Here is a 17,982-nt window from a genome sequence, read left to right on the forward strand (position 1 = left end):
CTAAAGCTCATTTGTGTTTGGCTGTGTTAAGTGGTTTGTACTAGACTGTATCAGTGTTAGGTAATCCTTTTTACTTTACTTTGGTTCTTTACCAGCTTAGGAACAATTGATTCCCACTGGGTGAAGTCCTGCTTTCCAAATGCCTGCTCTAGGATCTTTGATCCAGCACAGATGCTCTTTCTTTCTTTCGCTGTTCTCTCACTGGGAGTTTTTCTACCTAGAGGAAACTGAAAATAGATCCAGATCTTTATTCCTGTAAGATGACTGCCTATCTTGGGAAAGGCAGGAAGTCTGTGTGTGGAAGGGGGTCATGGTGGCTGGAGCACCTTTGTGGTTTACGCTTTTTATAAATGCCTCTGTGAATAGCATGTGGGATTTTTCCCCCTAAACCTTACATGATTCTTCAGGCAGAGGGAGAAAGGTACAAACTAAAAATGAGGGGGAAACATGATTAAGGGCTAGATAAGTGAGAAGGACATGTACACTTGGAAAAGAGTTTTGAGGGAGAGAACTTCACAGGATAATGAGGAAATACATGCAAATAGGTAGATCAACAAAAGTCAGGAAACATTGAAGTCTGAAGTTGTAGTAGTATACTCTTTGTTCTTTTTTTCTCCTCAATACCCATTGTTCTTAGAAGAACAATGTCTTCAGAGAAATCTAGGTCCAGATTTTGCTAAAGTGAGAGCAATCATTACTACATGGTCTTGTTGGACTGTTCAAGTTAAACTACAGTTTAAATGAAATTAGGTCTGAATTTCAGGACAGGGTATTTATGATGGCTGTGTTCTACTTCTGTGATTTAAAAATAAATAATGGAATGGCCATATAGGAGTTAATGCGACTAATTTCTGTGTTAGCCAAGGCTCACTAGGTTTTCCACAGCCTTCCTAGTAGGAGAGAAAACACGAAATGCATTTATATAAGTCCAAATTTATGTGATGATTATGGTGTTAGTCACCATGAGCCTTTGCATTAGGGTAAGGGGAAAGGCCATTCCCATGTCAGAGTGTACTGCCAGTTGGCATAGACCAGAGAGCAGAGAAGGGAAGGAACTCCAGTGTTTTCTGAGTCCTTTCAGTTCCTGGAAAGATAAGATCTTATGACTGGGTGTGATGGCTCACACCTATAATCCCAGCACTTTGGGAGGCCAAGGTGGGAGGATAACTTGAGGCCAGGAGTTCAAGATTAGCCTGGGCAATATAGCAACACCCCATCTCTATAGAAAATTTTAACATTAGCCAGGTGTAGTGGCGCATGACTGTAGTCCTAGCTACTTGTGAGACTGAGGCAGGAGGATTGGTTGAAGCCCAGAGTTCAAGGCTGTAGTGAGCTATGATTACACCACTGCACTCCAGCCTGGGTGACAGAACAAGCCTGTTTCTAAAAAAAAAAAAAATTAAGAAGGTCTCTAAAAGGGGAGACAGAATGCAGATTGAAATAGAGACCCCCAAGCCATCCTGATTCCATATTATAAAGCTTCAATTTATAATCACCTCTTTCAAGGGATACTCTGTACTTCCATCTCCTTCTACGGGGTTTAAGCCCCTTCTCCTCCTACCCAACAGTCTGTTTAGCGCCTTTTCTAAAAATCATTGTTTTTATGCTTCTCAACCAGTTGCCTAGGGGAAGGGTTTGAGCCATATTGATCGCTATACCCCACATAGCCCAGTGTCAGGCACTGAGTCAGCACTGCATAATGTATGTTTGGTTGAATGTACCCAGAAGGGTTCATTTGCTTACCTTACTATTGGTTTCCAGGACTGGAAATTCTATTTTTTTTTCTTTTATTTATTTTAACACATCTGCTACAGATGATTGGAAATTCTATAGAGGTAGTTTAGGTTAGGCTGGGCTTCAGTCTTTGATTGATGTGCTGTTACAAAGTCATGTGGAATCCTATGTCTTTCCTTTTTCCTGCTCTGCCTTTCTGAAATGCCCACTTCATGTTAAAGCTGACTTCTTCTCAGTGCTGCAAATTGGGTGTCAGCAATTTTGTAGGCCATGTCTTTCCTAGACTTTGTGTATGCCTGTGTTAAGGGGAAGAGAAGGTCGGGTAGGAAAGTCCAAGCTTTTTACTGACAGAACCACTTCAGAACCAGTCCCAGTGGCCAGGGGGTGCCATTTGCATTTGGCTTAGTCCTAGATCCCTTGAATCAGTCATGATGAAAAAGGGGAGAGGGTGACCTGAATTGGCTTACCTAGGCTGGGCTCACCCTGGAGCTGGGATGAGATGAGCTTTCCCTGAAGCATGTGAACTACAGGGAGAATGAATGGATATACCTACCTGGAAATCCAATTATCATTAGGAAGGAAGAATATGGATATTGTGTGGGCAACTGGCAAAGTCCGCTGTTACACTAATCCTGATTTTCTAGGGAACCTTACTTTATGACTATTATTTCATATGAAGTCACTTATGAATTTATTGATTGCATGTTATGAAAAATAATTAATAGTGAAATTATTAAATTTTTAGTGTGAAACTCTTCCTTACTATTTAGTTGGGGATAGAAGACACTCAAATGGAGAAAAAGTTAAATAGCAGTGTAAGAGATAGGTAACAGTATGAAGCAGCAGTATGACAAATGTGTTGTTTAAGTGAGTCATCCGTAGAATATATACTTTGCATTCCCCAGTAATTGTTTGCTTTTAATCTGGAGATCACTGTGCCAGGCACCGTAGAGGTTAAAGAGATGATGGAAACAAGATGTGGCTCTTGAAGCTTCAAGCCCAATCAAGAGAATGATTAACAGGCTTGGGCACCAGGAAGCATGGCCTCACTCACAGAAGCAAACCCCTGAGGACAGGAACCTATAGACACAAGTGAGGGCTCCTGGTGAGCCCTGCAGAGTCCTGGGAGCCTGCATGGTCAGAGGAGATGCTTGGCATTCTCTGTAGACAGCTCTGCCCAACTGCTCGGAGTAGTGGGTCTGAGGAGAGCAACCAGATCACTCCAGTGCCCAGGGAAGTGGCAGTGGTTACCTTTGGTTGGTCACTGCTGCTTGTTAGAAGTCCCCACTGGGTTCAACCCTGTTTATTGGAGAGTTTCTAGTAGTGGATCAGTGTCTACTGATCTGAGTCAGAGTGCTGTTAGGCTTTCTGCCTTATTAAAGCTGTCCAATCACATTTATGGACATTTTAGCAGATTTAAAAAATAAAATATCTTGTTATTCATTGAGCACATTTATTTAGGTGACTGCCTTGTACCAGGCCCTATGCAAGGCTCTAGGGACGTGGCAGTGATCCAAAACCGACTTGATCCCTGCTGTCACAGCCTACAGTCTAGTGGGAGAAACAGACAAAAGGCAAATAAATACATAAGATAATAGCCGATTGTGATGGTGAGAAGGAAGCAAAATGGGCAGTACTAGAGATTTGTAAAAGGCTTGATTCACCTTCAAGGCATTTTGTAAGTGATTTCATGGGTTAGAATTTTTTTCCTAATGATTTCCACCAGTTAAATGCAAATAATTTTCATTCTTTTTGTCTCTTAGGTGCACTTGGCAGGTCCCTGATGAACCAAGAGAACCCTCCACCGTATCCTGGCCCTGGTCCAACGGCCCCATACCCACCTTATCCACAACAACCAATGGGTCCAGGACCTATGGGGGGACCCTACCCACCTCCTCAGGGGTACCCCTACCAAGGATACCCACAGTATGGCTGGCAGGGTGGACCTCAGGAGCCTCCTAAAACCACAGGTGTGTGTCTGTGAATATGTGGGTTACATGCATGTGTGCAGTTCCACATCACCAAAGGATATGTTTGCATGTTTTTTTTGACAGAGAAGAAATAGTGGCCTTTGTGACTTGTGGTTAATGTCTCCAAAGCTTGATGATGACTTAGAGTGGCTTCTTCCTCCTGAGAATGACTGCCTTCCTTCTCAGAAGGCCCAAGTCAGCTGTGCCTGTTTCATTCAGCCTCTTGTTCCCTCTGGGGCTTATGACTTCCTGGCTGACAAGTTTTCTAAGTGCTACCCCATAGAGCACTGGTGGGGGAAAGTATCAATTGGGTTCTTGCCCTGGCAGGCAGTTTTGTTTTTCAGGTTGAGCCTTTAGGGGTTATTTTATCTGTCAGCTTGTTGACCCTCAAGTTATCCTTTTGCCCCTGCTATTGGGGTTGGTTTTCTTTACTAAATATTTTCATAATTCTATTTAACCTGCTAGTTTTCAGCAAACCTCAGAGTCCTTCTTGTGTGCTAGAGCAGTGCTACTCAGAGTTCAGTCTGCAGACAAAATACTGGTCCATGAACAGTGAATGGTTATTGGACTATGGTGAGATAAATATAGAAAGTGAGAGTAAACATTTAGAAACTTTTAGGGCAATTTGGTATTGCTGTGACATTCAAGCATGTAATCTTGCATTTCACAGAAAGTTCAGTTTGTAAAGGATTAAAAATAAAATATCTTGAGAAGCACTGTGCTAGATGTTTTGGTCACTATTTTATAATGCATTGGTTTGCAGAATAGCTGCTCTCTTATAGCTCTTTCAGCTTTTTAAGGTAGCTAATTCTTACTGAGTGCTTATTACATGTGACATGGTCTCCTAAGAGCTTTATATACATTAACATTTAATCCTTGCAACAATCCTATGAGGTTATTCCCATTTTATGGTGAAGTAATTGAGGTACAAAGTAGAGTAATGACTTGCCCAAGGTCACCCAGCTACAAGTGGCACATTCCAGCTTAGAATTCTGATAGTTTGGCTTAAAAAATCTGTACCTATAATTTATTGCTACACTGTTGTCCCTCTCCTGCATTGTCTATGCTGATTCACATTCATCTGAATTTAGAGCCTTAGGCTTCCTCTGAGAGATTTTCCTATAGTTTAACTCTTTACTAATCAAAATTAACAGAGTTGATGGTTAATTTTATTCTAGGATATGAGGATTCTTTAGAATTGGTAGGTGACATGGAAGAAAAATAATATTTAAGAGGAATTTTGCACTCAATATGGGAAAGATTCTACTTTTACAATGTCACATCTTACACTCTGTTAAAATGGAAGCATTGAACGCCTTTAAAGAATTCAGTTTGTCTTGAAGGAAAACTTTTACAGTCTGAGATTCTGTTCTATTGTACCAGTTTTATAATGCATGCTCAAAGGAATGAAGGAAGCATAACCAATGTAATCAGAGTAGTTGGCATTCAAGTTTGTGACGTCACAGGAGCATTTCCTGAAAATAAATCTCAGTGTCTGGGTTTTCTGCTTCAAAATGAAGTAACTCTGTGATGAATGAAAGAAAGCAGATGGAAAAGACCACATACTGTATGATTCTATTTATGTGAAATTCAAAAATAGACAAAAAGAATCTATGGTGCTGTAGATCAGAATAGTTGCTTCAGGCTATGGACTTGGGTGGGGGGGGTTGGTTATTGATTAGCATGGGCACAAGAGAACCTTCTGGCATATTAGGAATATTCTGTATCTTAATCTAGGTAGAAACATTCTTCAGGATGTGCACTTATGATTTGTGTACTTTGCCATATATTATACATTCATTTTTTAAAGAGTCATCCCAGCATTTGGGTTATCCAGTAAACTCAGCCTAATGCCTACCTGGTGTTACGTCTTTCACCCATAGCCCTCATGTTTTTTCTGTCCATTTCCAGGCCAGTGTTGTTTATACTGACTCTCTAGTATTTGATGAGCTTAGAACTTGATTGAACTGGTCTAAAATAAATGCTTTCCAGGTTTGATGGACTTTTTCCCCTCGTGAGAAAATACTCACAGATTTGGTCCTCTTTTGGTGTAATTTAAGTATTGATGTTAGCCTTTTTGAGGTAAAATAATTTCTTAATTCTTCTTAGGATTAAAGGCTCATTGAGTTCAGCCTTTCAATTGTGATTGATTTCATAAATGCATTTGAAAACTGTTTGATATCCTTTCCTGTATAATTTCTTTCTTTGTCTTTAGCATGTGAATTGTTAACTCTCTGGACCCATTCTGTACGCAGACATGGCAGGTGATGCCAGATGGTCAAGTTCTCTCACCTGGGGTCCAGGTTCTGTGAATGGGACCCTTTGAGGGTGTAGGCTCATTAAAGGATGAACCCTTTAGGGACCCATTTCATTCCTTGCTCTTGATATTGCTTCTGGGATCCCCAGTCAGAATCATGCGTTCTCATGCTGTGGATCTGAGCTCTGTATGGAAATGTAAGCTTTTTATCTCTAGCTGGATGATTTTATCTACTACTATAGAGCTGCTTGCCACTCAGGTTCAACTGTGTAATCCATTTTGTTAATGGCTACATAGGTGGAAATGGTCTTTTTCAAAGGAAGGGCCATCTCCTTTTTTCTCAATTTGTGTCTGGTAATTAATTTTAAAGGGCCTTAAAAAAGGTGTGATGAATGGATGGGCAGGTGGGGTTAGATGGCTGTCTAAGCAGAACCTTCTTTTGTCATCTGTTTATGATTCAGAGTTCATTTTTCAGAAATTGTGGCCCAAAACCACCTTTTGTTTTCCTTAGGAAAGCATCCTTTTGGAAACCATGTGATTGGAAGCAGCAGGTGCTTGTAAGAATGAGGCATCCTAGAGAGCATACCTAGTAGGTTACCTTAAGGATCTCCTGGGTAGTTTTTAATAACTGTAGCAACTAGTATTTCTTGAACACAGTGCTTGATATTAACCTCATGTAATCTTCACAACAACCCTAAAGTATCATTCCCACGTTACAGAGGTGGAATCTGAGGCTCAAAGAGGTTGTGTTTCAGTTATCTATTGTATAACATATTACCCCAAAATTCAATGGCTTAAAACAACGATGATTTATTATTTCTCATGATTTTCTGCATTGACTGGGGGGTTCCAACGATGATTTATTATTTCTCATGATTCTCTGCATTGACTGGGGGGTTCCTCTGCTTCATGTGATCTCTCCTGGGGTCACTTATGTGACTTTATTCAGCTGTTAGCCAGACCGGGACTAGGATGTCCCAGATGGCCTCATTCACATGACTAAGATCTTGGTTTGCCTCCATGAGGCCTCTCTTATCATTGGGAGTTCTAGCCTGAGCTGCTTTACCTAGCAAGCAGCTTCCAAGAGGGTGAAAGTGGAAGCTGCCAGGCTTTTGATGGCTAGGCCCAGAACTGGCACAGCCATTGTTCACAGCAAGTCACAAGGCTAGCCATATTCAGTAGGAGGAGCAACAGGTACCATCTCCTCCCTCTCCCACTTTTTTGGGTAACAGCTTGATTGAGATATAATTCATATACCATACAATTAACCCATTTAAACTGTACAATCCAACATTGAGAGTTTTTCACCCAACACCACTACCAAAATTCCAGAATATTTTTAAATTTTATTATTTTTGTAGAGATAAGGTCTCAACTATGTTGCCCAGGCTGGTCTCAGACTTCTGGGCTCAAGTAATCCTCTCCCCTCGGCCTCCTAAAGTGCTGGGATTATAGGTATGAGCTACCACGCCCAGCCTTCCAGAACATTTTTATCATGCCAAAAAGAAACTCCATGACTTTAGCAGTCACTCCCCATTTCCCTTCACCTCCATTAATCTACTTTCTGTCTCTATAGATTTGTCTGTTCTACACATTTCATATAAATAGAGTCATAATATTTGGTCTTTTGTGAGTGGTTTCTTTCACTTTGCTTAATGTTTTCAAGGTTCATCCATGTTGTAGCATGTGTCAGTACTTCATTCCTTTCTATTGCCAAATAATATTCCATTGTATGGACATACCACATTTTATTTATCCATTCATTAGTTGATTGGCATTTGGGTTGTTTCTACTTTTTGGCTATTATAAACATTTGTGTAAAATAGACTCCATCTTGATCAGAGGAATGGTTTGTGAATACAGAGTGAGAGGACTTGTTGGTGACCGTGCAGACAATCCACTATGTTTTGCCCTTTGCTCTCAACAATTCGTGTCTCTCCTATGTGCAAACTATATCTTCCCACCTTCTAGGACCACCAGATGTTTCGTTTCAATAACTGTATCAGCTTACAATCCAGGATCTGTGTAGTCTATATGTAGATAAGGGCTCTAGCCTGCCATGCTGGTCCATATACCTTTGTTCATGCTGCACCCTTCACTCCCCACCCCTTAATTCCCACTCTGCCCCTAACCTACACTCCATATCTCTGGAGATCAAAACAAAAGATCATTTCCTCCATGAAGTTTTTCCTTTCTTATACCACACTGCCTGTAGATTTTACCACTCCTGTTTGCTTCAACTGCACCCTATACAGACTTCTTTCAAAGCACCTCTTCTCTCTCCAAATTCAATTAGTTTCCACTTTATGTCCAGTTTAGCATCTTTTTTTTTTTTTTTTTAAGAGACAGGGTCTTGCTCTCTCTCTGTTGCCCAGGCTGGAGTATAGTGGTGTCATCATAGCTCACTGCAACCTCAAACTCCTGGGCTCAAGCAATCCTCCCACCTCAGCCTCCCAAAGTGCTGGGATTACAGGAATGAACCACTGCATCCAGCCCAGTTTAGCATCTTAATGTCTGAATTCTCTTAAACTGTTCTTACTGTTATAGTTTGGGCTTTCACCATTTGTTTTAGTCAAGACTCTGAAGGCTGCCAGTGACAGAACCTCACCCTTAAATATTAGCTGGCAACAGAAGTTCACCAGACACCTGAATAAAGAAAGCTTCCAGGCCAGGCATGGTGGCTCATGCCTGTAATCCTAGCTCTCTGGGAGGGCAAGGCGGGCAGATCGTTTGAGCTCAGGAGTTTGAGACCAGCCTGAGCAAGAGCGAGACCCCATCTCTGCTAAAAAGAAAAATAGAAAGAAATTAGCTGGACAACTAAAAATAATATACATAAAAAATTAGCCGGGCATGGTGGCGCATGCCTGTAGTCCCAGCTACTCTGGAGGCTGAGGCGGAAAGATCGATTGAGCCCAGGAGTTTGAGGTAGCTGTGTGAGCTAGGCTGATGCCACGGCACTCTAGCCCAGGCAACAGAGTGAGACTCTGTCTCAAAAAAAAATAAAAAAATAAAAAAGCTTCCAAAATGAAAGATGGTAATCCTAACAGACAGAAGAAAGGGAATCTGAGGGAACAAACTATGCAGGGAGGAAAAAAACCTTCATACAAAAAAAGGTGGGAAATGCTCTAATATTCTTAAGATATACAGGAAGATAAATCTTAATGAAATAATAGCAGGGGTGCTGTATAAAAGGAACTCGGGAAACAAAAGCATTTAATCAAGAAGAATGTGAAACTGACTTCGGCCTAAGGATTAGATCCAAAAGACCCATTTGGTAGGCAGATCTTGCCAAACTAGAATTTAAGGCTTTTTGCCACAGGTGGAAGTTTGATGTAGGTTTTGGTTTATCTATTGTTATGTCACAAACTACCCCCAATCTTAGAGGTTAGAGGTTCTATAATTTGGATAGGGTGTGGCAGGAAAGATTGATTCATCTCTGTTCCACGTGGCATCTACTGGAGCTGGAATGTAGATGATAAGAACCAGTGTGCTGGGTGGGGTATGTATGCTTTCTGCCCTCCAAATAAGATTCATAAACTTTCCTCTTGGCTTTGTATCCTGTCCAAAGGGGTCCTATTGGGTTAACTTACACCTGCAGTACAGAGAAAGAAGCCATTTGGTTTGGCAGATGTTGTAGAAAGGAGAAAGAAATGGAAGCCTGGTGGCAGACTGACCGCTGGGAGGGGTCAGGACATACCTGTGCCGAAATGCTAGTATTCCTATGTGTGTTCCAAACCAGTCTTGGTCTTCCCCATTCTTACTGGGTTTGTTTGATCCTCTTATTTCCCTTGAAGGTTTGATTAAGTTCAACCAAATTCTGTTAACTATTTCAGTTCCAAAGGAATCTTGTACTTCTGGTTCATTTAACAAGAAATTGTTCTCTCAAATCCAAAAAGAAGAAAAAATCACATCTGGCTGAGATGGTTGAAATAGCTGGGATGGGATTTCTCTCCCTCCCCTCTATCTCCATCCCTCTGGGTGACCTTTCAGTGCTGCTATCACAGCATGGCAGTCTTAGTGTAGTTAGGCTTCTTCCACATTGGAATGCAAGAGTGGAAGCTGTTAGGTTTTCCTAAAAAAAAAAAAAAGAAATGAAGCAAACTTTTTATTTAACTTTTAATTTTGAAACAAGTTCAGACATACAAAAAACATTGCAAAAATAGTACAGATGATTCTGTATACCTTTCACCCAAATTTCCCCAGACCTAAATAACCACAATACAATGATCGTCATGTGTTTCACCCCCTGGGCTCAGAGGTTTCACGTATCACTTCCATCACAGTCTTGGTCAAAGCAGCTATAAGTCTGGCTAGCCTAGATTCAAGGGGAGAGGAAATAGACTTCATTCCTTGATTGGGGAGTGGTAAGGTCACATTGCAAAATGGCATATGGGATGGGAGATCTTTGGAAACATTACGGGAAGTTCCGGTGACAACATGTGAATTCCTGTTCACTGAAGCATTTTAAATAACAGAACTGTTTCTAGATTCTTACAAATATGACATAATAACAGGACTGTTTAAAGTGAAGAATTAAACACAACAATATCTTTAGGCTTATGTGCGAAAATAGGCAATTTGTCTTTTTAAGGAAGGTTCTGTGAATTGGTTAGAAGGTCATGAAAGAAGGGGGTTTTTACTTCTATCACCAGATTAAAAAGACTCCCACTCAGATACCTCAAATCAGAAGTGGAAGAGTCCTCAGGTGATCAAACCAGGTTAATCACCCTTCTGACCTCATGGCAGACATCTCTAGTCAGTTGTGGCTCTTTCTGCTACTCATGAATATGGCTTCAGAATCTTTCTTACTAACCATTCTAGGCAGCCACTATGATTAGGTTTGAATTGTTAGGTAGGATGAACCCATTTACCATTCCTTGGCTAATCCCCTCTTTTTAGAGATATTTAAGCTATGAAGCCCAGAGAGGTTTAGTGACTTGCCAAGGTCAGTGAGTTTTGAATAGGATATAAGGCTCCTGATTCCAAGCTAAGTGCATTTTCTCATTATGCCCTGCTGCCGTGATCCAGCGCAGATTCCACAGAAATTCTCAAACACTCACCAAAGGAAAATACTTTATTCTCAGCCCTTTTCCTCCCTTTTCTGTACCCTCACATAAAACACAAAACAAAAAAAAACCACCTAGTAGTTACAGCAAAACATAGTTTCCTGGTAGACACAGGTAAAGTAGAGTGTGAGAGAGCTGGGTTCTATTAGCACTAGGACCTGGGCAAGTTAGTTAACCTCTTTGATCTTTCTTTGCTTGTGCCTGGCCTCCCTTTGTAAGCTTCACAAAGGCAGAGCTTTTTCCTGTTCTTCATCTCTGCTTCCATAGTACTTAGAACAGTGCTGAGCACATGGTATATTCAAATATACCAGTAAATATGTGTGGCATGCATAGAAATACTACCATTTCAGAAGGTGGCAATGAATTCATGTTAGGTGTCTGGTCCCCTCACCACATTCCCTTTGAGATCCTTCCCTTGCCATTTAACACTTGTGAGTCCAGATATTGGGGTTTTATCTGGATTAGGACTGTGATATCTGGCAGTGTATTGATTTAGAATGAAATAAATTCTGCTTCAGCACAGTCCTTGGGATGCCCCTCTGGATCTCAAAAGCCCGATTGGCCTTTGAACCAGGTTACTAAGCCTGTAAGTTGGGAACTACCCAGCTACCCTGGTCTTTGTAATTTGAAGAAATGAAAGGGACGTGCATCTTCAGGGCCCATCAGGCCATTGGCCAACCGGCAGATGTTATGAGAGGCCTCTTGTATTCAACAGTCAGAGATTGTGGGGGAGGGGATAGAATAGCATATTTCTTCTGCACACTCTTCTTGGTGTTTCAGCTTTTATCAGTCTGTGTGAGGACAGAAGAGGAAGGAAATTTAGTCTGGCATCTCTGGCTAATTGGCTTGAGGTATGGAATTACTGCCTGGCTTTTTGAGCCTTTTATGCTTTCTTTCATCAGAAAGTCCAATCAGGCATTTTCATTGCCTTGGGAAGTCTTTCCAGCACAGACAAGTCCAGTGCCTTCTTTCTTTACCAGGTATCAGATGACAGAATGCCCCAGCAAGGACACTGCATAGTGCCACCAAAAGCCACATTGGTTTACAAATCTAGGTAGTTTCTCCAGTTCCCTGAGCTTCTGTTTTTTAATCTGTAATGTTGGGATTAGAAGACCATAGTAAAGAATAAATAAAATAATACACCTTATACAGTTTATGGCACCTCATGGGCAGTGAGGAAAAGTTAGTGCCCTCCCCTAACCCACACAAATTTTCTGAATTTTTGCTTATGGAGGGATGGATAGGGGTGGGGAAGACAGGAAGCTCTCAGGGAAAGGAGGGGAAGCCAGTTGCTGAGGGGCACTCCTGATTTACTGAAAATCCCCATAGCCTGAGGCAACTGGGACAGCTCCAAATTCATCAGTCATCTGCAGTCATAGCCACAGAACTGATCTCCCTCTCCCAGCCAATCCCCCCTGCTGTTTTCTACCTAGACCGCCTAATAGCTTCCCATTTCACTTTAGTAAAACCCAGAGTCCTTGCAGTGAGGCAAGGCCCTTTGTGAGTGGGTTGCTGCTGCCTCACTGAGTCCTGCCATTCCACCACCTGTGCACTCTGCTTTACCTTCCTGGGCGTCCTGGGCACGCACCGGGCACACTCCAACTCTCAGGCCTTTGCACTTGCCATTCCCTTCCCCAGACATCCACGTTCTTTAGGTTCTTGTTGAGTTGTCACCTAGTTAGAGAGGCTTTCCAACTACCTCCTCCTCCCCTGCCCCATTTAATATAGCACCGCAGCTGGCACGCTTTGTCCCTGTTCTTCCACCTCTTTTCCCTGCCTAACATACTACATTTACTTGTTCATTGGCTGCCGTTCTCTTCCTGCTGGAATACAAGCTCCTTGAAGGCAGGGACTTTTGGATGTTTTGTTCACTGCTTAATTCCAAATATTTATCAAATTGTTGAGTGTCTCCCTTTCCCAGTATCCTCTGGCTGCACCGGATATCTTGTGAGGCATTTCTCTTTCAAGCCTTGCTTTAACTTCCTTTTTCTTCTCATCGGTACAAAATCCTGGAAGTGGCCCTACTGAGCTGCTGCTTCCTGAGTTACTGCCATGTGTCAGGCCTGGTGCTGAGCACTGTATATCCTTTATCATTTAATTGGTATGACAGCTCTATGAGGTGGATTCTATTAAAGAAGGTACTCTGGCAAAGCAAGCATTTTAAAACTGAGGCTCTGGCTTAACAGCCTGTTCTCTGTGACAGTACTGCCTTACTGGCTCCACCTCCAGGATAGGTCACCAGTTCCTTTGGGCTCTGCTCCGTTGCTGCCTTCCCCCCCCCCCCCTTTTTTTTTTTGAGACACATTCTCGCTCTGTCACCCAGCAAGCTAGAGTGCAGTCGTGCAATCATAGCTCACTGCAGCCTCAAACTCCTGGACTCAAGCAATCCTCCCACCTCAGCCTCCCAAGTAGCTGGGACTACAGGTGTACCCAACTAACCTTCCCATTTCAGATATGGCTGAGGGCTTGGTGTATTTTGTTCCTCTTTGGTGCTTCTTCCTTCTTGGCCCCCTAGTTTATCCTGATCTCTGCCTTCTTAATTGCAAGAGTTGACTGTTGTACACAATACACCTCCATAGCTCATCCTCAGTTTACCTCTTAAACTGAGGATAACCCACTTAACTTTCCTCCTTCCTTTCACATCTCTTAGCACGTATCCTGTGACATTCATTTGAATCTTCTAATGCCAGATGGCATTTTCATGGAATCCCTTGGAAAAGTTTCACATAGGCCTGAGCCAGCATCTTTAAGACTTTAGGTGGGCCTGTCAGAGACTTGAGAAGCTTGAGGTTTCCAACCTGGTAAGTGGGTCTGGGTACATATCTATTATACCTTTTGCTGTGAGAAGGGAGAGAGAGAGCTCTGGTGGCCACAGGGACCATCTTGTCTCAACCAGGAGAAGACAGGCTGCTTCTGGGGTCCTCCTGGGATTTGTGGTTCTTGAGAAGGGCTCTGACATCAGCTGTTTCTCTCAGCTATCTGGAGGGCTTCCCTTTCCCTGCCCAGAGTGGGCACTGGGTTTAGAACTTGCTGATTCTTGGTTTGGAGGGAAACCACTTTTCCTTACGTTTTGTAGTGTTCTTTTGGCCTCCATTTAGTTTAGAGGATTTGCCACTTTACTGGGCTTACATGTGATAGGCCAGAGGTTTCAACTTACCTGAGACCAAAGAGGTTCCAGTGCGAGCAGCTGCCTCACCTGATCCTTGGACGTGCCAGAGTAGGAACTATATGTACGATTTAAGGGTTTGAATATTTTTTCTGTCCTCTTTAATGGTTTTCTATTATTCCTTAAAGACTAGCATTCCAAAAGGCACCCTGGGCCTCTTCACGGGCTGACCCTGCTACCAGGTTCAGTTTCAGTTCCTCAGCCTCACCAGGCTCCCTCCTCTCACGTGGCTTTTGTCAATGCCATTTCCTCTATGTGGCTTGGGGAATTCTTCACTCCGCTCTTGTAACCTCCTCAGTACAGGTTACCCCTATTAATCCTTCATATCTCACCGTGTGCCATGACACTGAGTTGTAACCTCTACCTCCCGGTCTGGGTCAGATTTCTATCTTTCATAGTACTAGCTGAATTTGTAATTTTAAAGTCTTGACACTAGTTATAGAATTAAGGTTTTCTCTACTTTGTGGAAGCTCCATGATAGGAGACCTTGTCTAATGTGACCAGTAGCTTCCCCAGTAACTACTTGTTGAGTGATTAAAGATGAAGAAGAGCAAGAGAGAGGACAGGGTGATACTGGAATAAGCGTTTTAAAGCCGTTAAACTCTGGGTTTGATTTTGCAGAAAAGACTGTTTGCACTACTTTTCGCTCTCTCACCTTACTCATTTTTGGTCTGGGATCTGAGCAGAATATTCATTGTGTAACAGGTTTGGGGCACTGGCAGTCACAGATGTCTGAATAATCATAACTGAGAGGTGTAGTTTGGGGTCATTCTTGCCCCCACTGAGTTCTCGCCTTCACTCTTTCTCTGATCCTTAAACATAGTAATAATGCTCATAGAAACTTTTTTTAAAATTCTCATAATGCAGATACCCCAGCATCTCAAATCATTTTCATGTTCTTATTTCCTAAGCAGTTCTTGCATACATGCAGGAGCCATTTATACCTGGCTGCCCCTGTGGTGTAGATACCATTGGGTAGTCTGTTTTTCCCACCATGTACTTGTCATAAGCAAATTTCCTATAGTGCAGGGTTTCTCAACCTCAGCACTAGTGACACTTGGGCCAGAAAATTTTTTGTTGTGGGGGGATGTCCTGTATATTGTAGGAATGTTTAGCAGCATCCCTGGCCTCTACCCACTAAATACCAGTAGTATCTCATCAGTTATGACAACTGAAACTGTCTCCAGGCATTACCAAATGTCCCTTAGGGGCCAACATCACCCTCACTTAAGAACCACTGCTACAGAGTCTTAGTAATTAAAATTTTAAGTGGGCTTTTGCTTTTGAGCCCAGTGAAGGAAAAGACCTTCCTAATCAGTTTCATCAGCAGCTTAAAAATACATGACTTTTTCTGGTGGCATGCCGAAGGAGAAGGTTTCAGGAATTCGGAACTATAAGGAACTCCCTCCTGACTGGACAGGCTTTGTTTCTGAGCCTCTCTGCCATCTAAGGCTAGAGAATCTAGATGTTTGATAATAATTCCTAGATTAAAACCATCAGGACAAGAAGAGTTTAAGGCTAATTGTTTAAGTCTTTTAATATTAGATATTATCAAATAATAAGTATTAACAAATATTAGCTAAATAATAGAGCCAGTTTTTATCTAGTAATTGTGTGCTTAAGCACTTTTATATATTAATTCATTTAGTCCTAATAACAACCCTCTGAGGTAGGTCTTTATTATATCTCCATCATACATATGAAGAAAGTGAAGCTTAGAAAGGCTGAGTTGTCCATAGTCACACAGCTAGGAAGTGTTGGAGCTGAGATTCAAACCCAGCAATCTGACTCCAGAGCCTGTGCTCCTCAGTAACTACCATTTACTGAGCACCTGCTGAGGTCCCCGATAACTAGGCTGAGAGCTTTATAGACATGGCTTCCAATTTTTATAGTAGCCCTTCAGAGTAAGTGATACTATGCCAGATTTTACAGATGTGGAACCAGTGTCTTAGAGACGCTGTAATGTCTTGCCCATGGTCCCCCAGATCTCTGATGTACGTCTATGCATAATGTAGCCTCCCAAGTATGAATAAAAAATTTTTATAACCTTGTCCTTTTTCCCTTGGAACCACCACTCACTAGTTCAACAAATATCAATTAAATGCCTTGTGTAATTTAGTGCCAGTCACTAAATAAATGTTACCATTTCTAATTAGATCTTATTCAGGTGCTTTGTGTACATTATCTTATAATCCATGTAGGAGTCTTGGTGGTATCCCATTTTAGAGATGAGGAGTCTGAGATCAGAGAAATGAAAGAACTTTCCTAACGTCTGTTTAAATACTAACTAGCTGAGCCATGAATTGAATCCAGGTCTGTCTAGTTTCAAATTGTATTCTTAACTACAATCATGTGCTGCACAAGGACTTCTCTGTCAACAATGGACCATATATACAATGGTGGTCCCATGAGATTATAACGGAGCTGAAAAATTCCTGTCGCCTAATGACGTCATAGCCATCATAATGTCCCATTAGGTGTTTGTGGCAATGCTGGTGTAAACAAACCTGTGCTGCCAGTCCTATAAAGTGTAGTACATACAATTATGTACAGTATTAATACTTGATAATGATAATAAACAACTATGTTACTGGTTTATGTATTTACTGTGCTATACTTTTTATTGTTATTTTAGAGTGTACTCCTACTTATAAAAAAAGTTAACTGTAGAACACCCTCATGCACAGCCTTAAGGAAATATTCCAGAAGAAGGCATTGTTATAGGAGATGACAGCTCTGTGAGTGTTATTACCCCTTAAGACCCTCTAGTGGGACAAGATCTGGGGGTGGAAGACAGTGATTTTGATGATATTGACCCAGTGTTGGCCTAGGCTAATGTGCGTGTTTGTGTCTTAGTTTTTAACAAAAAAGTGCAAAAAGTAAAAAATAAATTAAAATATTTTTAAATAGAAAAAGCTTATAGAATAAGGATGTAAAGGAAAACTATTTTTATACAGCTGTACAGTGTGTGTGTTTTAAGCTAAGTGTTATAAGAGTCAAAAAGTTTAAAAAATTTTTGAAAGGTTACAGTAAGTTAAGGTTAAATTATTATTGTTTTTTTTTTTTTTTTTTTTTTTTTTTTTTTTTTGAGACAGAGTCTCACTTTGTTGCCCGGGCTAGAGTGAGTGCCGTGGCATCAGCCTAGCTCACAGCAACCTCAGACTCCTGGGCTTAAGCGATCCTACTGCCTCAGCCTCCCGAGTAGCTGGGACTACAGGCATGAGCCACCATGCCCGGCTAATTTTTTTGTATATATATTTTAGTTGGCCAGATAATTTCTTTCTATTTTTAGTAGAGACGGGGTCTCACTCTTGCTCAGGCTGGTCTCGAACTCCTGACCTCGAGCGATCCACCCGCCTCGGCCTCCCAGAGCTAGGATTACAGGCGTGAGCCACCGCGCCCGGCCAAGGTTAAATTATTATTGAAGAAAAAAAAATTTTTTAAATAAATTTGGGGTAACTTAAGTGTACAGTGTATATAAAGTCTACAGTAGTGTACAGTAATGTCTGAGGCCTTCACGTTCACTCCCCACTCACTGACTCACCCAGAGCAACTTCCAGTCCTACAAGCTCCATTCGTGGTCAATGCCCTATGCAGACGTACCACTGTTTATCTTTTATACTGTGCTTTTACTATACCTTTCTATGTTTGGATATGCTTAGATACATAAATGCTTATCATGGTGTTACAGTTGCCTACAGTATTCAGTACAAGAACATACTGTATAGGTTTGTAGCCTAGGACCAACAAGCTCTACCATATAGCCCAGGTGTGTGGTAGGCTATACCA

At 41.7% G+C, this 17,982-nt stretch overlaps 1 protein-coding gene across 1 annotated transcript in view; it reads left to right on the forward strand.

Annotated features, from left to right (window-relative positions):
• CYSTM1 (cysteine rich transmembrane module containing 1) overlaps positions 1 to 17,982 on the forward strand; it is a 55,577-nt gene that overhangs the window by 13,248 nt on the left and 24,347 nt on the right. Inside the window, exon 2 of the mRNA XM_045550959.1 lies at positions 3,498 to 3,704. Coding sequence (XP_045406915.1) covers positions 3,518 to 3,704 — 187 coding nt within the window. The 5' untranslated portion in view covers positions 3,498 to 3,517. The remainder of the gene's footprint in view (positions 1 to 3,497; positions 3,705 to 17,982) is intronic.

The sequence above is a fragment of the Lemur catta genome, chromosome 5 (assembly GCF_020740605.2).
Source record: "Lemur catta isolate mLemCat1 chromosome 5, mLemCat1.pri, whole genome shotgun sequence".
Taxonomy (NCBI): Eukaryota; Metazoa; Chordata; class Mammalia; order Primates; family Lemuridae; genus Lemur; species Lemur catta.